General features: G+C 48.4%; 1 protein-coding gene across 3 annotated transcripts in view; it reads right to left on the minus strand.

Moving 5' to 3' along the window:
• Positions 1–23789, minus strand: part of LOC118376716 (contactin-1a-like) — a 180764-nt gene that overhangs the window by 24049 nt on the left and 132926 nt on the right. For all 3 annotated transcript variants that reach the window (XM_052466325.1, XM_052466326.1, XM_052466327.1), the window contains exons 12-15: positions 22945–23062; positions 20995–21145; positions 14328–14455; positions 2799–2971 (exon numbers count right to left, since the gene is read on the minus strand). In XM_052466325.1, coding sequence (XP_052322285.1) covers positions 2799–2971; positions 14328–14455; positions 20995–21145; positions 22945–23062 — 570 coding nt within the window. The remainder of the gene's footprint in view (positions 1–2798; positions 2972–14327; positions 14456–20994; positions 21146–22944; positions 23063–23789) is intronic.

The raw sequence follows: 23789 nt of genomic DNA on the forward strand, positions 1-23789 counted from the left end.
TTTACAACAGTAGCCTGCAGAATATCTGCAGTAGCCTTTCGCTGTTTGTTAGTGCTAGGGAATTGTCATGGTCCTCACAATACAATATTATCACTGTCACTTAGATGCCAATATGTATTGCGATTCTCACGATGAAATATGTATTGCAATTCAATACTACAATTTTATTCAGATTTGATGTTCCAAACATATTGCTCACTATACTGTATGTGCACCTCAGCCACACTCAAGGTACTAAACGACATCATAACCGCCATCGATAAAAGACAGTACTGTGCAGCCGTCTTCATCGACCTTGCCAAGGCTTTCGACTCTGTCAATCACCAGATTCTTATCGGCAGACTCAGTAGCCTCGGTTTTTCGGATGACTACCTTGCCTGGTTCACCAATTACTTTGCAGACAGAGTTCAGTGTGTCAAATCGGAGGGCATGCTGTCCGGTCCTCTGGCAGTCTCTATGGGGGTGCCACAGGGTTCAATTCTCGGGCCGACTCTTTTCTCTGTATATATCAATGATGTTGGTCTTGCTGCGGGCGATTCCCTGATCCACCTCTACGCAGACGACACCATTCTATATACTTTCGGCCCGTCATTGGATACTGTGCTATCTAACCTCCAAACGAGCTTCAATGCCATACAACACTCCTTCTGTGGCCTCCAACTGCTCTTAAAAGCTAGTAAAACCAAATGCATGCTTTTCAACCGATCGCTGCCTGCACCCGCATGCCCGACTAGCATCACCACACTGGATGGTTCCGACCTTGAATATGTGGACACCTACAGTACCTAGGTGTCTGGCTAGACTGCAAACTCTCCTTCCAGACCCATATCAAACATCTCCAATCGAAAATCAAATCAAGAGTCGGCTTTCTATTCCGCAACAAAGCCTCCTTCACTCACGCTGCCAAGCTTACCCTAGTAAAACTGACTATCCTACCGATCCTCGACTTCGGCGATGTCATCTACAAAATCGCTTCCAACACTCTACTCAGCAAACTGGATGCAGTTTATCACAGTGCCATCCGTTTTGTCACTAAAGCACCTTATACTACCCACCACTGCGACTTGTATGCTCTAGTTTGGCTGGCCCTCGCTACATATTCGTCGCCAGACCCACTGGCTCCAGGTCATCTACAAGGCCATGCTAGGTAAAGCTCCGCCTTATCTCAGTTCACTGGTCACGATGGCAACACCCATCTGTAGCACGCGCTCCAGCAGGTGTATCTCACTGATCATTCCTAAAGCCAACACCTCATTTGGCCGCCTTTCATTCCAGTACTCTGCTGCCTGTGACTGGAACGAATTGCAAAAATCGCTGAAGTTGGAGACTTTTATCTCCCTCACCAACTTCAAACATCAGCTATCTGAGCAGCTAACCGATCGCTGCAGCTGTACATAATCTATTGGTAAATAGCCCACCCTTTTTCACCTACCTCATCCCCACAGTCTTTATTTATTTACTTTTCTGCTCTTTTGCACACCAATATCTCTACCTGTACATGATCATCTGATCATTTATCACTCCAGTGTTAATCTGCAATATTGTAATTATTCCCCTACCTCCTCATGCCTTTTGCACACATTGTATATAGACTCCCCTTTTTTTCTACTGTGTTATTGACTTGTTAATTGTTTACTCCATGTGTAACTCTGTGTTGTCTGTTCACACTGCTATGCTTTATCTTGGCCAGGTCGCAGTTGCAAATGAGAACTTGTTCTCAACTAGCCTACCTGGTTAAATAAAGGTGAAATATATATTTTTTTTTTAAATGTCTGCTGCAGAGAGAGAAGAGAGAGCATGAGAAAACGAGTTTTGATCAGTCATGTAAATAAAAGTGCTGAAAACATGTTGGCTCACTATTGGAAAAGAAGATGGAGACAAGATATAGATGAAAAAATACCAGCGTTTTGGAGCATGTATAGCCGACTAGCGCTAACTAACTCTACCTCCAATAGAAAAATACAAAATAATGCATATATTTACTTAATTTAACCTTTATTTAAATAAGGAATCCGCATTAGGAGAAATAGCAGCCCTGTTCACCTTTTAGCGCCTTTGTTTTGTTGACTACACGGTGGAGAGCGGTGTGGTAAAAATAGTTGCAGTACATATTCCAGTGTTCTATCACTCAAGAAATGATGTCTAAGGGAGAAAACCGTGTTGGTTGTTTGCGTTAACTTCTTTGTCGTTGTAATATCCCATACAGACGTGGCAGTTTCAGCACTACGGATTCCAGCTTTAAGTCAGTAAGGAACTCATTCTTACTTACAATGACAGCCATTATAATCCCAGGTATGAAATTCTCCCATTGAGAATATAATAGAAGCATTATATTAACTCACTTAACTCTAATGAGTTCTACTCTTCTGATGCTACATAAATAACATCAACTGGAGAACGTGGCAATTTTTATGAGAGGGGATAATAAGCCTTGTACACAGCTATGCAAGGTCATCAATCAGAAACCATTATAGAGAGTGGTGCATGCCTCCAGTCTGTGGAATGACAGATGTTGAATGCTGTCTGCTGGTTAATGCTGAGACTGTTCTGGCAGAGAGTGGGTCACGTCATTCATAATGTACGAGAAACGAAACTGCAGTTAAACTGATGTAGTATACAGGGCGTCAGCAGTCAGCAGTCCATGGGTCTTTTAGTAACTGACGCTAAATGGGTATCAGGGAGTTATAGTGGTATTATAAGTAGTACAGCATAGTACACCAAAGGAATATTTCAGCCATACCCGGGATTTGAACCGTCAACGCTAAGATTTCTGGCCTGTTTTTTTTTTAATCTCTTACCGGGTTGCGTTCATAGTGGGACCCGTCCCGGTCGAAGTCGATGGAGCGGCCGTCCATGGTCCAGACGAACGTGATGTCCAGTGTTGAGTCATGTGATGCGGCACACTGCATGCTGGCGCTCTCGCCTGCCGTCACGTCCGCGTTGGACGGAGCCAAGGTGATCTTAGTGGCCTCTGGTGAGAAAAAGGGCTGGTCAGCCTTAACAGCAACGTGCATTCTTGCCAATTATTTTACTAGGCAAGTCAGTTAAGAACAAATTCTTATTTTCAATGACAGCCTAGGAACAGTGTTCAGGGGCAGAATGACAGATTTGTACCTGAACAGCTCGGGGATTTGAACTTGCAATCTTCAGGTCACTAGTCCAACGCTCTAACCACTAGGCTACCCTGCCGTCCCTACACTCTAACCACTAGCCTAGCCCTGCCACCTCTACACTCTAACCACTAGGCTAACCTGCCACCTCTACACTCTAACCACTAGGCTACCCTGCAACCTCTACACTCTAACCACTAGGCTACCCTGCCATCTCTACACTCTAACCACTAGGCTACCCTGCCACCTCTACACTCTAACCACTAGGCTAACCTGCCACCTCTACATTATAACCACTAGGCTACCCTGCCGTCTCTACACTCTAACCACTAGGCTAACCTGCCACCTCTACACTCTAACCACTAGGCTACCCTGCCGTCCCTACACTCTAACCACTAGGCTAACCTGCCACCTCTACACTCTAACCACTAGGCTAACCTGCCACCTCTACACTCTAACCACTAGGCTACCCTGCCGTCACTACACTCTAACCACTAGGCTACCCTGCCACCTCTACACTCTAACCACTAGGCTAACCTGCCACCTCTACACTCTAACCACTAGGCTACCCTGCCACCTCTACACTCTAACCACTAGGCTACCCTGCCGTCCCTACACTCTAACCACTAGGCTACCCTGCCACCTCTACACTCTAACCACTAGGCTACCCTGCCACCTCTACACTCTAACCACTAGGCTAACCTGCTACCTCTACACTCTAACCACTAGGCTAACCTGCCACCTCTACACTCTAACCACTAGGCTACCCTGCAACCTCTACACTCTAACCACTAGGCTAACCTGCCACCTCTACACTCTAACCACTAGGCTACCCTGCCACCTCTACACTCTAACCACTAGGCTACCCTGCCACCTCTACCTCTACACTCTAACCACTAGGCTAACCTGCCACCTCTACATTATAACCACTAGGCTATCCTGCCACCTCTACACTCTAACCACTAGGCTACCCTGCCACCTCTACACTCTAACCACTACGGTACCCTGCCACCTCTACACTCTAACCACTAGGCTACCCTGCCGTCCCTACACTCTAACCACTAGGCTACCCTGCCACCTCTACACTCTAACCACTAGGCTAACCTGCCACCTCTACACTCTAACCACTAGGCTAGATGCCACTACACTCTCACCACTAGGCTACCCTGCCACCTCTACACTCTAACCACTAGGCTATCCTGCCACCTCTACACTCTAACCACTAGGCTACCCTGCCACCTCTACACTCTAACCACTAGGCTACCCTGCAACCTCTACACTCTAACCACTAGGCTACCCTGCCGTCCCTACACTCTAACCACTAGGCTACCCTGCCACCTCTACACTCTAACCACTAGGCTAACCTGCCACCTCTACACTCTAACCACTAGGCTAACCTGCCACCTCTATACCTAACCACTAGGCTACCCTGCCATCACTACACTCTAACCACTAGGCTACCCTGCCACCTCTACACTCTAACCACTAGGCTACCCTGCCACCTCTACACTCTAACCACTAGGCTACTCTGCCACCTCTACACTCTAACCACTAGGCTACCCTGCCACCTCTACACTCTAACCACTAGGCTACCCTGCCACCTCTACACTCTAACCACTAGGCTACCCTGCCACCTCTACACTCTAACCACTAGGCTACCCTGCCTCCTCTACACTCTAACCACTAGGCTACCCTGCCACCTCTACACTCTAACCACTAGGCTACCCTGCCACCTCTACACTCTAACCACTAGGCTACCCTGCCACCTCTACACTCTAACCACTAGGCTACCCTGCAACCTCTACACTCTAACCACTAGGCTACCCTGCCGTCCCTACACTCTAACCACTAGGCTACCCTGCCACCTCTACACTCTAACCACTAGGCTAACCTGCCACCTCTACACTCTAACCACTAGGCTAACCTGCCACCTCTACACTCTAACCACTAGGCTACCCTGCCGTCACTACAATCTAACCACTAGGCTACCCTGCCACCTCTACACTCTAACCACTAGGCTACCCTGCCACCTCTACACTCTAACCACTAGGCTACCATTCCACCTCTACAGTCTAACCACTAGGCTACCCTGCCACCTCTACACTCTAACTACTAGGCTACCTGCCACCTCTACACTCTAACCACTAGGCTACCCTGCCGTCACTCCACTCTAACCACTAGGCTACCCTGCCACCTCTACACTCTAACCACTAGGCTACCCTGCCACCTCTACACTCTAACCACTAGGCTACCCTGCCACCTCTACACTCTAACCACTAGGCTACCCTGCCACCTCTACACTCTAACCACTAGGCTACCCTGCCACCTCTACACTCTAACCACTAGGCTACCCTGCCACCTCTACACTCTAACCACTAGGCTACCCTGCCACCTCTACACTCTAACCACTAGGCTAACCTGCCACCTCTACACTCTAACCACTAGGCTAACCTGCCACCTCTACACTCTAACCACTAGGCTACCCTGCCATCACTACACCTAACCACTAGGCTACCCTGCCACCTCTACACTCTAACCACTAGGCTACCCTGCCACCTCTACACTCTAACCACTAGGCTACCCTGCCACCTCTACACTCTAACCACTAGGCTACCCTGCCACCTTTACACTCTAACCACTAGGCTACCCTGCCACCTCTACACTCTAACCACTAGGCTACCCTGCCACCTCTACACTCTAACCACTAGGCTACCCTGCCACCTCTACACTCTAACTACTAGGCTACCCTGCCACCTCTACACTCTAACCACTAGGCTACCCTGCCACCTCTACACTCTAACCACTAGGCTACCCTGCCACCTCTACACTCTAACCACTAGGCTACCCTGCCACCTCTACACTCTAACCACTAGGCTAACCTGCCACCTCTACATTATAACCACTAGGCTACCCTGCCACCTCTACACTCTAACCACTAGGCTACCCTGCAACCTCTACACTCTAACCACTAGGCTACCCTGCCACCTCTACACTCTAACCACTTGGCTACCCTGCCACCTCTACACTCTAACCACTAGGCTACCCTGCCACCTCTACACTTTAACAGCTAGGCTACCCTGCCACCTCTACACTCTAACCACTAGGCTACCCTGCCACCTCTACACTCTAACCACTAGGCTACCCTGCCACCTCTACACTCTAACCACTAGGCTACCCTGCCACCTCTACACTCTAACCACTAGGCTACCCTGCCACCTTTACACTCTAACCACTAGGCTACCCTGCAACCTCTACACTCTAACCACTAGGCTACCCTGCCACCTCTACACTCTAACCACTTGGCTACCCTGCCACCTCTACACTCTAACCACTAGGCTACCCTGCCGTCACTACAATCTAACCACTAGGCTACCCTGCCACCTCTACACTCTAACCACTAGGCTACCCTGCCACCTCTACACTCTAACCACTAGGCTACCCTGCCACCTCTACACTCTAACCACTAGGCTACCCTGCCACCTCTACACTCTAACCACTAGGCTACCCTGCCACCTCTACACTCTAACCACTAGGCTACCCTGCCACCTCTACACTCTAACCACTAGGCTACCCTGCCACCTCTACACTCTAACCACTAGGCTACCCTGCCACCTCTACACTCTAACCACTAGGAAACCCTGCCACCTCTACACTCTAACCACTAGGCTACCCTGCCACCTCTACACTCTAACCACTAGGCTACCCTGCCACCTCTACACTCTAACCACTAGGCTACCCTGCCACCTCTACACTCTAACCACTAGGCTAACCTGCCACCTCTACATTATAACCACTAGGCTACCCTGCCACCTCTACACTCTAACCACTAGGCTACCCTGCAACCTCTACACTCTAACCACTAGGCTACCCTGCCACCTCTACACTCTAACCACTAGGCTACCCTGCCACCCCTACACTCTAACCACTAGGCTACCCTGCCACCTCTACACTCTAACCACTAGGCTACCCTGCCACCACTACACTCTAACCACTAGGCTACCCTGCCACCTCTACACTCTAACCACTAGGCTAACCTGCCACCTCTACACTCTAACCACTAGGCTACCCTGCCGTCACTACACTCTAACCACTAGGCTACCCTGCCGCCTCTACACTCTAACCACTAGGCTACCCTGCCACCTCTACACTCTAACCACTAGGCTACCCTGCCACCTCTACACTCTAACCACTAGGCTACCCTGCCGTCCCTACACTCTAACCACTAGGCTACCCTGCCACCTCTACACTCTAACCACTAGGCTACCCTGCCACCTCTACACTCTAACCACTAGGCTAACCTGCTACCTACACTCTAACCACTAGGCTAACCTGCCACCTCTACACTCTAACCACTAGGCTACCCTGCAACCTCTACACTCTAACCACTAGGCTAACCTGCCAACTCTACACTCTAACCACTAGGCTACCCTGCCACCTCTACACTCTAACCACTAGGCTACCCTGCCACCTCTACCTCTACACTCTAACCACTAGGCTAACCTGCCACCTCTACATTATAACCACTAGGCTACCCTGCCACCCCTACACTCTAACCACTAGGCTACCCTGCCACCTCTACACTCTAACCACTAGGCTACCCTGCCACCTCTACACTCTAACCACTAGGCTACCCTGCCGTCCCTACACTCTAACCACTAGGCTACCCTGCCACCTCTACACTCTAACCACTAGGCTAACCTGCCACCTCTACACTCTAACCACTAGGCTAGATGCCGTCACTACACTCTCACCACTAGGCTACCCTGCCACCTCTACACTCTAACCACTAGGCTATCCTGCCACCTCTACACTCTAACCACTAGGCTACCCTGCCACCTCTACACTCTAACCACTACGCTACCCTGCCACCTCTACACTCTAACCACTAGGCTACCCTGCCGTCCCTACACTCTAACCACTAGGCTACCCTGCCACCTCTACACTCTAACCACTAGGCTAACCTGCCACCTCTACACTCTAACCACTAGGCTAACCTGCCATCTCTACACTCTAACCACTAGGCTACCCTGCCGTCACTACACTCTAACCACTAGGCTACCCTGCCACCTCTACACTCTAACCACTAGGCTACCCTGCCACCTCTACACTCTAACCACTAGGCTACCCTGCCACCTCTACACTCTAACCACTAGGCTACCCTGCCACCTCTACACTCTAACCACTAGGCTACCCTGCCACCTCTACACTCTAACCACTAGGCTACCCTGCCACCTCTACACTCTAACCACTAGGCTACCCTGCCACCTCTACACTCTAACCACTAGGCTACCCTGCCACCTCTACACTCTAACCACTAGGCTACCCTGCCACCTCTACACTCTAACCACTAGGCTACCCTGCCACCTCTACACTCTAACCACTAGGCTACCCTGCCACCTCTACACTCTAACCACTAGGCTACCCTGCCGTCCCTACACTCTAACCACTAGGCTACCCTGCCACCTCTACACTCTAACCACTAGGCTACCCTGCCACCTCTACACTCTAACCACTAGGCTAACCTGCCACCTCTACAATCTAACCACTAGGCTACCCTGCCGCTCTAACCACTAGGCTACCCTGCCACCTCTACACTCTAACCACTAGGCTACCCTGCCACCTCTACACTCTAACCACTAGGCTACCATTCCACCTCTACAGTCTAACCACTAGGCTACCCTGCCACCTCTACACTCTAACTACTAGGCTACCCTGCCACCTCTACACTCTAACCACTAGGCTACCCTGCCGTCACTACACCCAACCACTAGGCTACCCTGCCACCTCTACACTCTAACCACTAGGCTACCCTGCCACCTCTACACTCTAACCACTAGGCTACCCTGCCACCTCTACACTCTAACCACTAGGCTAACCTGCCACCTCTACACTCTAACCACTAGGCTACCCTGCCACCTCTACACTCTAACCACTAGGCTAACCTGCCACCTCTACACTCTAACCACTAGGCTACCCTGCCACCTCTACACTCTAACCACTAGGCTAACCTGCCACCTCTACACTCTAACCACTAGGCTAACCTGCCACCTCTACACTCTAACCACTAGGCTACCCTGCCGTCACTACACTCTAACCACTAGGCTACCCTGCCACCTCTACACTCTAACCACTAGGCTACCCTGCCACCTCTACACTCTAACCACTAGGCTACACTGCCACCTCTACACTCTAACCACTAGGCTACCCTGCCACCTTTACACTCTAACCACTAGGCTACCCTGCCACCTCTACACTCTAACCACTAGGCTACCCTGCCACCTCTACACTCTAACCACTAGGCTACCCTGCCACCTCTACACTCTAACTACTAGGCTACCCTGCCACCTCTACACTCTAACCACTAGGCTACCCTGCCACCTCTACACTCTAACCACTAGGCTACCCTGCCACCTCTACACTCTAACCACTAGGCTACCCTGCCACCTCTACACTCTAACCACTAGGCTAACCTGCCACCTCTACATTATAACCACTAGGCTACCCTGCCACCTCTACACTCTAACCACTAGGCTACCCTGCAACCTCTACACTCTAACCACTAGGCTACCCTGCCACCTCTACACTCTAACCACTTGGCTACCCTGCCACCTCTACACTCTAACCACTAGGCTACCCTGCCACCTCTACACTCTAACCACTAGGCTACCCTGCCACCTCTACACTCTAACCACTAGGCTACCCTGCCACCTCTACACTCTAACCACTAGGCTACCCTGCCACCTCTACACTCTAACCACTAGGCTACCCTGCCACCTTTACACTCTAACCACTAGGCTACCCTGCAACCTCTACACTCTAACCACTAGGCTACCCTGCCACCTCTACACTCTAACCACTTGGCTACCCTGCCACCTCTACACTCTAACCACTAGGCTACCCTGCCGTCACTACACCCTAACCACTAGGCTACCCTGCCACCTCTACACTCTAACCACTAGGCTACCCTGCCACCTCTACACTCTAACCACTAGGCTACCCTGCCACCTCTACACTCTAACCACTAGGCTACCCTGCCACCTCTACACTCTAACCACTAGGCTACCCTGCCACCTCTACACTCTAACCACTAGGCTACCCTGCCACCTCTACACTCTAACCACTAGGCTACCCTGCCACCTCTACACTCTAACCACTAGGCTACCCTGCCACCTCTACACTCTAACTACTAGGCTACCCTGCCACCTCTACACTCTAACCACTAGGCTACCCTGCCACCTCTACACTCTAACCACTAGGCTACCCTGCCACCTCTACACTCTAACCACTAGGCTACCCTGCCACCTCTACACTCTAACCACTAGGCTACCCTGCCACCTCTACACTCTAACTACTAGGCTACCCTGCCACCTCTACACTCTAACCACTAGGCTACCCTGCCACCTCTACACTCTAACCACTAGGCTACCCTGCCACCTCTACACTCTAACCACTAGGCTACCCTGCCACCTCTACACTCTAACCACTAGGCTAACCTGCCACCTCTACATTATAACCACTAGGCTACCCTGCCACCTCTACACTCTAACCACTAGGCTACCCTGCAACCTCTACACTCTAACCACTAGGCTACCCTGCCACCTCTACACTCTAACCACTTGGCTACCCTGCCACCTCTACACTCTAACCACTAGGCTACCCTGCCACCTCTACACTCTAACCACTAGGCTACCCTGCCACCTCTACACTCTAACCACTAGGCTACCCTGCCACCTCTACACTCTAACCACTAGGCTACCCTGCCACCTCTACACTCTAACCACTAGGCTACCCTGCCACCTTTACACTCTAACCACTAGGCTACCCTGCAACCTCTACACTCTAACCACTAGGCTACCCTGCCACCTCTACACTCTAACCACTTGGCTACCCTGCCACCTCTACACTCTAACCACTAGGCTACCCTGCCGTCACTACAATCTAACCACTAGGCTACCCTGCCACCTCTACACTCTAACCACTAGGCTACCCTGCCACCTCTACACTCTAACCACTAGGCTTCCCTGCCACCTCTACACTCTAACCACTAGGCTACCCTGCCACCTCTACACTCTAACCACTAGGCTACCCTGCCACCTCTACACTCTAACCACTAGGCTACCCTGCCACCTCTACACTCTAACCACTAGGCTACCCTGCCACCTCTACACTCTAACCACTAGGCTACCCTGCCACCTCTACACTCTAACTACTAGGCTACCCTGCCACCTCTACACTCAACCACTAGGCTACCCTGCCACCTCTACACTCTAACCACTAGGCTACCCTGCCACCTCTACACTCTAACCACTAGGCTACCCTGCCACCTCTACACTCTAACCACTAGGCTAACCTGCCACCTCTACATTATAACCACTAGGCTACCCTGCCACCTCTACATTATAACCACTAGGCTACCCTGCCACCTCTACACTCTAACCACTAGGCTACCCTGCAACCTCTACACTCTAACCACTAGGCTACCCTGCCACCTCTACACTCTAACCACTAGGCTACCCTGCCACCTCTATACTCTAACCACTAGGCTACCCTGCCACCTCTACACTCTAACCACTAGGCTAACCTGCCACCTCTACATTATAACCACTAGGCTACCCTGCCGTCCCTACACTCTAACCACTAGGCTACCCTGCCACCTCTACACTCTAACCACTAGGCTACCCTGCCACCTCTACACTCTAACCACTAGGCTACCCTGCCACCTCTACACTCTAACCACTAGGCTACCCTGCCGTCCCTACACTCTAACCACTAGGCTAACCTGCCACCTCTACATTATAACCACTAGGCTACCCTGCCGTCCCTACACTCTAACCACTAGGCTACCCTGCCACCTCTACACTCTAACCACTAGGCTAACCTGCCACCTCTACACTCTAACCACTAGGCTAGATGCCGTCACTACACTCTCACCACTAGGCTAGATGCCGTCACTACACTCTCACCACTAGGCTACCCTGCCACCTCTACACTCTAACCACTAGGCTATCCTGCCACCTCTACACTCTAACCACTTGGCTACCCTGCCACCTCTACACTCTAACCACTAGGCTACCCTGCCACCTCTACACTCTAACCACTAGGCTAACCTCTACATTATAACCACTAGGCTAACCTGCCACCTCTACATTATAACCACTAGGCTACCCTGCCGTCCCTACACTCTAACCACTAGGCTACCCTGCCACCTCTACACTCTAACCACTAGGCTACCCTGCAACCTCTACACTCTAACCACTAGGCTACCCTGCCACCTCTACACTCTAACCACTAGGCTACCCTGCCGTCCCTACACTCTAACCACTAGGCTAACCTGCCACCTCTACATTATAACCACTAGGCTACCCTGCCGTCCCTACACTCTAACCACTAGGCTACCCTGCCACCTCTACACTCTAACCACTAGGCTAACCTGCCACCTCTACACTCTAACCACTAGGCTAGATGCCGTCACTACACTCTCACCACTAGGCTACCCTGCCACCTCTACACTCTAACCACTAGGCTATCCTGCCACCTCTACACTCTAACCACTAGGCTAACCTGCCACCTCTACACTCTAACCACTAGGCTAACCTGCCGTCACTACACTCTAACCACTAGGCTACCCTGCCGTCACTACACTCTAACCACTAGGCTACCCTGCCACCTCTACACTCTAACCACTAGGCTAACCTGCCACCTCTACACTCTAACCACTAGGCTACCCTGCCACCTCTACACTCTAACCACTAGGCTACCCTGCCACCTCTACACTCTAACCACTAGGCTACCCTGCCACCTCTACACTCTAACCACTAGGCTAACCTGCCACCTCTACACTCTAACCACTAGGCTACCCTGCCACCTCTACACTCTAACCACTAGGCTACCCTGCCACCTCTACACTCTAACCACTAGGCTAACCTGCCGCCCCGATTAGAAGAACAATGTGCAAAAATCTGCATTTAATGTACCGTGATAAAGAATTCTCCACTAATACCAGCCTGGTCTTTCAGACCTAAAACGTAGGGAAATATTTGTTGTTTGTATAGCGTGAGAACAGTGGAGGCTACTGAGGGATGAACGACTCATAATAATGGCCGGAACGGAGTAAATGGAATGGCATCAAACACATGTGTTTGGTGTATTTAATACCATTCCACTAATTCCACTCCAGTCCTTAAGGTGCCACCAACATCCTATGAGTGAGAGAGTCTGTGTAAGAATGCGCTGATGTGAACAAGAGGTGGAGCAGTGGACAGTGGCAGTGATCATATCTGACCAGTAGAGGGGGTTGAAGGGTAAGGTATTAATCACAACAGGGGCTCTGTCCACAGTTCATTAAGTTCAAAATTGTACATCCTATCAAAAAAACCTTGTCAGATCTCATCTGAGGTGTTGGCTATGAGGGGTGAGTAATAGAGTGATAGCATGTATCACTACTGGCTCCCTGGGACCCCGCCCCCTGAAGCCCAGCCCCTGAGACCCTGCCCCCTGAGACCAAGCCCCCCGAAGCCCCGCCCCTGAGACCCTGCCCCCTGAGACCAAGCCCCCCGAAGCCCCGCCCCTGAGACCCTGCCCCCTGAGACCAAGGCCCCCGAAGCCCAGCCCCTGAGACCCCGCCCCCTGAGACCAAACCCCCCGAAGCCATGCCCCTGAGACCCTGCCCCCTGAGACCCCGCCTCCTGGGACTCCATAACTCAGTCTCATAAGACTGATGAAGGTCAGATAGGCGTTCTGTGTGCGAGCGATGGTAGTGATGATGGTGCAGTGGCGCTAGCCTCAAGGCGACTCAGTAACAATGTTTCCCAGTTTGAATCCCAGAGATGAACCAGCAGCCAGAGGGTTACTGGCTTCAATATGCCATGTGTTACCTACTGCCATTGTGCCCTTGAGCAAGGCTCTTAACCTTCATCACTGGTCCCCTGAGGTCCATAAACTCAGTCAGAGGAGGCTAACGGGCTGGAGGTCAGATGGGTGTTTCTATGTGTGAATAATGAGTTTATGAGTCTGGTTCAGAGAAGGGTTAGTGTCGTGTCCATGTGTGTGTGTGTGTGTGTGTGTGTGTGTGTGTGTGTGTGTGTGTGTGTGTGTGTGTGTGTGTGTGTGTGTGTGTGTGTGTGTGTGTGTGTGTGTGTGTGTAGTGTCTGTGTGCGTGTAGTGCGTGTGCGTATGCGTGTGCGTGCGTGTGTGTGTGTGTGTGTGCATGCAGCTTGCCTGTGATAGAGAGGAAGCCTGTGCTGTTGGCCTTGCCCCGGTCGTTCTCAGCGAAGCAGGTGTAGCGCCCCTCGTCTGCCCTGGTCACATTCAGGATCTCCAGACTACCATCCTCCCAGATTAACATCCTAATGAAGGTAACAACACATATGATCTCCAGACTACCATCCTCCCAGATTAACATCCTAATGAAGGTAACAACACATATGATCTCCAGACTACCATCCTCCCAGATTAACATCCTGATGAAGGTAACAACACATATGATCTCTAGACTACCATCCTCCCAGATTAACATCCTGATGAAGGTAACAACACATATGATATCTAGACTACCATCCTCCCAGATTAACATCCTGATGAAGGTAACAACACATATGATATCTAGAATACCATCCTCCCAGATTAACATCCTGATGAAGGAAACAACACATATGATCTCTAGACTACCATCCTCCCAGATTAACATCCTGATGAAGGTAACAACACATATGATCTCTAGAATACCATCCTCCCAGATTAACATCCTGATGAAGGTAACAACACATATGATATCTAGACTACCATCCTCCCAGATTAACATCCTGATGAAGGTAACAACACATATGATCTCTAGACTACCATCCTCCCAGATTAACATCCTGATGAAGGTAACAACACATATGATCTCTAGACTACCATCCTCCCAGATTAACATCCTGATGAAGGAAACAACACATATGATCTCTAGACTACCATCCTCCCAGATTAACATCCTGATGAAGGTAACAACACATATGATCTCTAGACTACCATCCTCCCAGATTAACATCCTGATGAAGGTAACAACACATATGATCTCTAGACTACCATCCTCCCAGATTAATACCATCCTCCCAGATTAACATCCTGATGAAGGTAACAACACATATGATCTCTAGACTACCATCCTCCCAGATTAACATCCTGATGAAGGAAACAACACATATGATCTCTAGACTACCATCCTCCCAGATTAACATCCTGATGAAGGTAACAACACATATGATCTCTAGACTACCATCCTCCCAGATTAACATCCTGATGAAGGAAACAACACATATGATCTCTAGACTACCATCCTCCCAGATTAACATCCTGATGAAGGTAACAACACATATGATCTCTAGACTACCATCCTCCCAGATTAACATCCTGATGAAGGTAACAACACATATGATCTCTAGACTACCATCCTCCCAGATTAACATCCTGATGAAGGTAACAACACATATGATCTCTAGACTACCATCCTCCCAGATTAACATCCTGATGAAGGAAACAACACATATGATCTCTAGACTACCATCCTCCCAGATTAACATCCTGATGAAGGTAACAACACATATGATATCTAGACTACCATCCTCCCAGATTAACATCCTGATGAAGGTAACAACACATATGATCTCTAGACTACCATCCTCCCAGATTAACATCCTGATGAAGGTAACAACACATATGATCTCTAGACTACCATCCTCCCAGATTAATACCATCCTCCCAGATTAACATCCTGATGAAGGTAACAACACATATGATCTCTAGACTACCATCCTCCCAGATTAACATCCTGATGAAGGAAACAAAACATATGATCTCTAGACTACCATCCTCCCAGATTAACATCCTGATGAAGGTAACAACACATATGATCTCTAGACTACCATCCTCCCAGATTAACATCATGATGAAGGTAAACAACACATATGATATCTAGACTACCATCCTCCCAGATTAACATCCTGATGAAGGAAACAACACATATGATCTCTAGACTACCATCCTCCCAGATTAACATCCTGATGAAGGTAACAACACATATGATCTCTAGACTACCATCCTCCCAGATTAACATCCTGATGAAGGAAACAACACATATGATCTCTAGACTACCATCCTCCCAGATTAACATCCTGATGAAGGAAACAACACATATGATCTCTAGACTACCATCCTCCCAGATTAACATCCTGATGAAGGTAACAACACATATGATCTCTAGACTACCATCCTCCCAGATTAACATCCTGATGAAGGTAACAACACATATGATCTCTAGACTACCATCCTCCCAGATTAACATCCTGATGAAGGTAACAACACATATGATCTCTAGACTACCATCCTCCCAGATTAACATCCTAATGAAGGTAACAACACATATGATCTCTAGACTACCATCCTCCCAGATTAACATCCTGATGAAGGTAACAACACATATGATCTCTAGACTACCATCCTCCCAGATTAACATCCTGATGAAGGAAACAACACATATGATCTCTAGACTACCATCCTCCCAGATTAACATCCTGATGAAGGTAACAACACATATGATCTCTAGACTACCATCCTCCCAGATTAACATCCTGATGAAGGAAACAACACATATGATCTCTAGACTACCATCCTCCCAGATTAACATCCTGATGAAGGAAACAACACATATGATCTCTAGACTACCATCCTCCCAGATTAACATCCTGATGAAGGTAACAACACATATGATCTCTAGACTACCATCCTCCCAGATTAACATCCTGATGAAGGAAACAACACATATGATCTCTAGACTACCATCCTCCCAGATTAACATCCTGATGAAGGTAACAACACATATGATCTCTAGACTACCATCCTCCCAGATTAACATCCTGATGAAGGAAACAACACATATGATCTCTAGACTACCATCCTCCCAGATTAACATCCTGATGAAGGTAACAACACATATGATCTCTAGACTACCATCCTCCCAGATTAACATCCTGATGAAGGTAACAACACATATGATCTCTAGACTACCATCCTCCCAGATTAACATCCTGATGAAGGTAACAACACATATGATCTCTAGACTACCATCCTCCCAGATTAACATCCTGATGAAGGAAACAACACATATGATATCTAGACTACCATCCTCCCAGATTAACATCCTGATGAAGGTAACAACACATATGATCTCTAGACTACCATCCTCCCAGATTAACATCCTAATGAAGGAAACAACACATATGATATCTAGACTACCATCCTCCCAGATTAACATCCTGATGAAGGAAACAACACATATGATATCTAGACTACCATCCTCCCAGATTAACATCCTAATGAAGGAAACAACACATATGATCTCTAGACTACCATCCTCCCAGATTAACATCCTGATGAAGGTAACAACACATATGATCTCTAGACTACCATCCTCCCAGATTAACATCCTGATGAAGGTAACAACACATATGATCTCTAGACTACCATCCTCCCAGATTAACATCCTAATGAAGGAAACAACACATATGATATCTAGACTACCATCCTCCCAGATTAACATCCTGATGAAGGTAACAACACATATGATCTCTAGACTACCATCCTCCCAGATTAACATCCTGATGAAGGAAACAACACATATGATATCTAGACTACCATCCTCCCAGATTAACATCATGATGAAGGTAACAACACATATGATCTCTAGACTACCATCCTCCCAGATTAACATCCTAATGAAGGAAACAACACATATGATATCTAGACTACCATCCTCCCAGATTAACATCCTGATGAAGGTAACAACACATATGATCTCTAGACTACCATCCTCCCAGATTAACATCATGATGAAGGAAACAACACATATGATCTCTAGACTACCATCCTCCCAGATTAACATCCTGATGAAGGAAACAACACATATGATCTCTAGACTACCATCCTCCCAGATTAACATCCTGATGAAGGTAACAACACATATGATCTCTAGACTACCATCCTCCCAGATTAACATCCTGATGAAGGAAACAACACATATGATATCTAGACTACCATCCTCCCAGATTAACATCCTGATGAAGGTAACAACACATATGATCTCTAGACTACCATCCTCCCAGATTAACATCCTGATGAAGGTAACAACACATATGATCTCTAGACTACCATCCTCCCAGATTAACATCCTGATGAAGGTAACAACACATATGATATCTAGACTACCATCCTCCCAGATTAACATCCTGATGAAGGTAACAACACATATGATCTCTAGACTACCATCCTCCCAGATTAACATCCTGATGAAGGTAACAACACATATGATCTCTAGACTACCATCCTCCCAGATTAACATCCTGATGAAGGTAACAACACATATGATATCTAGACTACCATCCTCCCAGATTAACATCCTGATGAAGGTAACAACACATATGATCTCTAGACTACCATCCTCCCAGATTAACATCCTAATGAAGGAAACAACACATATGATATCTAGACTACCATCCTCCCAGATTAACATCCTGATGAAGGTAACAACACATATGATCTCTAGACTACCATCCTCCCAGATTAACATCCTAATGAAGGAAACAAAACAAATGCCAGTGTCCTAAATACACACAGAGAGCAAATCCCATTAGACATGATTGAATGGCAACACACTTATTCACAACAGCCTGAATGGAAAGCTCCTGCATGTGGACATCTCTCACAGAATGAGGCATTTATTTATTCCTCTTCTCTATTCTCATTTCTCAGAAAGTTATTTTAGCTATGGTGGGAGATGGCTGAGAGTGATTTGGGTAGTTGGAGAAGATGGCTGAGAGTAGTTTGGGTAGTTGCACAGGGGAGATGGCTGAGAGTGATGTGGGTGGTTGGAGAAGGGGAGATGGCTGAGAGTGATTTGGGTAGTTGGAGAAGGGGAGATGGCTGAGAGGGATTTGGGTAGTTGGAGAAGGGAGATGGCTGAGAGTGGTTTGGGTAGTTGGAGAAGGGGAGATGGCTGAGAGTAATTTGGGTAGTTGGAGAAGGGGAGATGGCTGAGAGTAATGTGGGTAGTTGGAGAAGGGGAGATGGCTGAGAGTGAAGTTGGTAGTTGGAGATGGCTGAGAGTGATTTGGGTTGTTGGAGATGGCTGAGAGTGATTTGGGTAGTTGGAGAAGGGGAGATGGCTGAGAGTAATGTGGGTAGTTGGAGAAGGGGAGATGGCTGAGAGTGATGTGGGTAGTTGGAGAAGGGGAGATGGCTGAGAGTGATTTGGGTAGTTGGAGAAGGGGAGATGGCTGAGAGGGATTTGGGTAGTTGGAGAGGGGGAGATGGCTGAGAGTGGTTTGGGTAGTTGGAGAAGGGGAGATGGCTGAGAGGGATTTGGGTAGTTGGAGAAGGGGAGATGGCTGAGAGTGGTTTGGGTAGTTTTGGTATTTGGAGAGGGGAGATGGCTGAGAGTGATGTGGGTAGATAGAGAGGGGGAGATGGCTGAGAGTGATGTGGGTAGTTGGAGAAGGGGAGATGGCTGAGAGTGATGTGGGTAGTTGGAGAAGGGGAGATGGCTGAGAGTGATGTGGGTAGTTGGAGATGGCTGAGAGTGATGTGGGTAGTTGGAGAAGGGGAGATGGCTGAGAGTGATGTGGGTAGTTGGAGAAGGGGAGATGGCTGAGAGTGATGTGGGTAGTTGGAGAAGGGGAGATGGCTGAGAGTGATGTGGGTAGTTGGAGAAGGGGAGATGGCTGAGAGTGATGTGGGTAGTTGGAGAAGGGGAGATGGCTGAGAGTGATGTGGGTAGTTGGAGAAGGGGAGATGGCTGAGAGTGATGTGGGTAGATAGAGAGGAGGAGATGGCTGAGAGTGATTTGCGTAGTTTGGTTTGTTGGAGAAGGGGCGATGGCTGAGAGTGATGTGGGTAGTTGGAGAAGGGGAGATGGCTGAGAGTGATGTGGGTAGTTGGAGAAGGAGAGATGGCTGAGAGTGATGTGGGTAGTTGGAGAAGGGTAGATGGCTGAGAGTGATGTGGGTAGTTGGAGAAGGGGAGATGGCTGAGAGTGATGTGGGTAGTTGGAGAAGGGGAGATGGCTGAGAGTGATGTGGGTAGTTGGAGAAGGGGAGATGGCTGAGAGTGATGTGGGTAGTTGGAGAAGGGGAGATGGCTGAGAGTGATGTGGGTAGTTGGAGAAGGGGAGATGGCTGAGAGTGATGTGGGTAGTTGGAGAAGGGGAGATGGCTGAGAGTGATATGGGTATTTGGAGAAGGGGAGATGGCTGAGTGGTGGTTCTTAGTGACGGCAGATTATCCTTGTTTTGTGGTTGAGGAACGGAGGAGTGGAGGGGCTTACAGAGCCAGACTCTCTCTGTCCTGTCTGATGAGCTTCAGACCAGGCTTAATGTCAGCTACTGACGGGGAGAAGTGTGAAGCAGAGCAGAGCACAGCCCGCACTGACAAAAACATTCATCCCCATTACCCCAATACCAAGATAAAGTAGAGAAGTCACACAGACAGACAGAGACAGACAGAGAGAGAGAGAGAGAGAGACAGACAGACAGACAGACAGACAGACAGACAGACAGACAGACAGACAGACACACACACACACACACACACACAGACGCAAGTAATGGATTCTCAGAGACATTATACACTACACTATAATGACCTAAATGTGTCTCATAAACGAATAGAAACCTTCCTACTAGAGTCTAATCAAGACAAAATGTCAACACATTATCTTAAAAACAAATACAACACCTTTCCCCCCCAAAAAAATATTTAGAGTTATGAGCACAGAGGAGGGGAGTTGTCAATGGCCTCCAGGAATAGTGAACGGGCCTCAGTAAATAAACACCAACGGAACCCAACCCGGTGCTGACCTGCTGGAGTTGAAGAGGAGTTCAGAGCCCTTGCTCCAGGACAAGGAGGCTTTGGGAGCAGCTTTAGGTCTACACTCTAGGACCACACGGCCGTTCTTAGCCCCCAGGATCCTCCTCTTTACTGGGCTATGCTCAAACGTAGGGGCGCACGCTGGGGAGAGTCGGAAAGAGGATATTAATATTGAGCATGGGCGACTGAGAAAAACACATTTAAGGCCATGTGGCAAACAACAAATGCAGGCACAATTTAAAAATATATATTATGTATATATAAAAATATATCATTTATTCATATGTTTATTCATGTCTTCAAAAATATATCAGACAGCATGTTGGGACACTACATGACCAAAAGTATGTAGACACCTGCTTGTCGAACATCTCATTCCAAAATCATGGGCATTAATACGGAGTTGGTCCCCCTTTTGCTGCTATAACAGCCTCCACTCTTCTGGGAAGGCTTTCCACTAGATGTAGGAACATTTCTGCTATAATAGCCTCCACTCTTCTGGGAAGGCTTTCCACTAGATGTAGGAACATTTCTGCTATAATAGCCTCCACTCTTCTGGGAAGGCTTTCCACTAGATGTAGGAACATTTCTGCTATAATAGCCTCCACTCTTCTGGGAAGGCTTTCCACTAGATGTTGGAACATTGCTGCGGGGACTGATGTTGGGCGATTAGGCCTGGCTTGCAGCTGGCGTTCCAATTCATCCCATTTCGATGGGGTTGAGGTTAGGGCTTTGTGAAGGCCAGTCAAGTTCTTCCACATCGATCTCAACAAAGCCTTTCTGTATGGACCTTGCTTTGTACATGGGGACATTGTCATGCTGAAACAGGAAAGGTCCCCCAAACTGTTACCACAAAGTTGGAAGCACATAATTATCTAGAATGTCAGTGTATGCTGTAATGTTAATATTTCCTTCACTGGAACTAAGGGGTCAAGCCTGAACCATGATAAACAGCCCCAGACCATTATCGATCCTCCACCAAACTTTACAGTTGGCACTATGCATTGGGACAGGTTCTTCTGGCATTCACCAAATCCAGATTCATCACTCCAGAGAACGTGTTTCCACTGCTCCAGAGTCCAATGGCGGCAAGCTTTACACCACTCCAGCCGACGCTTGGCATTGCACATGGTGATCTTAGGCCTGTATGAGGCTGCTCGGCCATGGAAACCCATTTCATGAAGCTCCCAACGAACACGTTCTTGTGCTGATGTTGCTTCCAGAGGCAGTTTGGAACTCGGTAGTGAGTGTTGCACCGAGGACAGACAATTTTTAGGTGCCACGCACTTCAGCACTCGGCGGTCCTGTTCTGTGAGCTTGTGTGGCCTACCACTTCGCGACTGAGCCGTTGTTGCTCCTTGACGTTTCCACTTCATAATAACAGCACTTACAGTTGACCAGCTCTAGCAGGGCAGAAACTTGACGAACTGACTTGTTGGACAGGTGGCATCCTATGACGGTGCCACATTGAAAGTCACTGAGCTCTTTAGTAAGGCCATTCTATTGCCAATGTTTGTCTATGGAGATTGCATGGCTGTGTGTTCCATTTTATACACCTGTCAGCAACAGGTGTGGCAGAAATAGCCAAATCCACTAATTTGAAGGGGGGTCCACATACTTTTGTATACATAGTGTATACAATATAGTATGTATAGTGTACACGGTATGTGTGTGAGTGTGTGTTTACTTAGGTTCATGCTTCATTACCATAATTAGAAACCGTTTGGGATCAAGTCACCGCTGAAAAGGGCGAGCTGTCAGTTTACTGGAATATGTTGTTTGTTTGATTGTTCTTCAACATGTATAACACAAAGTGAATTAGTCTCTAGTGTAGGGACCTTTCATCTTTGGCCAATCACAATCCGTCTGAAGGCTTTAGCTGCACATGCAACGCTGCATTGGACGCAGCCACGCATAATCAGACAGACTATTTAACTCACCAATCACACGCAGCTCTGCGTCAGCATAGACGACTCCATGCCGATTCTCCGCTCTACACTGGTACATCCCAGAGTCCTCAAACGTCAGTCCTCTGAACTTCAGATCATGCTTATCGTACTGTGGAAACGGAATAAATAAATATGAAACAATTATAATACGCATTTCAAAATTACAATAACATATTTTTTTCATTGGTATTACTACATTTTATAATAGGTTGATGTCTCAATGACAATAAGTGTAATGTTGACAATGTTGAAATTAAAACATCAAAATACTTTTGAAATGTAGGAATACTAAATGCATTCAAAATGTAATTAACTAGCCTCCCTCAGCATTTCAATGGGTTTATCTGACTTGATGAAAACATCATTAATACATAATGAAGTATCAAGTTACATTGACATCAAAGTCCTCCCTCCCACTCTGTGCTGCCACTGCCTGCCTGCCTGCCTGCCTGCCTGCCTGCCTGCCTGCCTTCTCTCCTGGGTCTCTTTCAGGAGGAGGGTTGGTGTGACAGTTACTATGGCAGTGAGTTATGCAACCTCTGGGCTGGCACACTCAGAAAATACAAGAGGTACTTTTCCTCTCCTCTCTCCCTCTCCTCTCCTCTCCTCTCCTCTCCTCTCCCCTCCCTCTCCTCTCCTCTCCCCTCTCCTCTCCTCCCCTCCCCTCCCCTCCCTCCCTCTCTCCTCTCCTCTCCTCTCCTCTCTCTCCTCTCCTCTCCTCTCCTCTCCTCTCCTCCTCCTCCTCTCCCTCTCCCTCTCCTCTCCCCTCCCCTCCCCCCTCCTCTCCTCTCCTTCTCTGACATTCTCTGAGAAACAACAAGAGCTACCTTCTCCTG

This window comes from Oncorhynchus keta, chromosome 17 (genome assembly GCF_023373465.1).
Source record: "Oncorhynchus keta strain PuntledgeMale-10-30-2019 chromosome 17, Oket_V2, whole genome shotgun sequence".
NCBI classification, from domain to species: domain Eukaryota; kingdom Metazoa; phylum Chordata; class Actinopteri; order Salmoniformes; family Salmonidae; genus Oncorhynchus; species Oncorhynchus keta.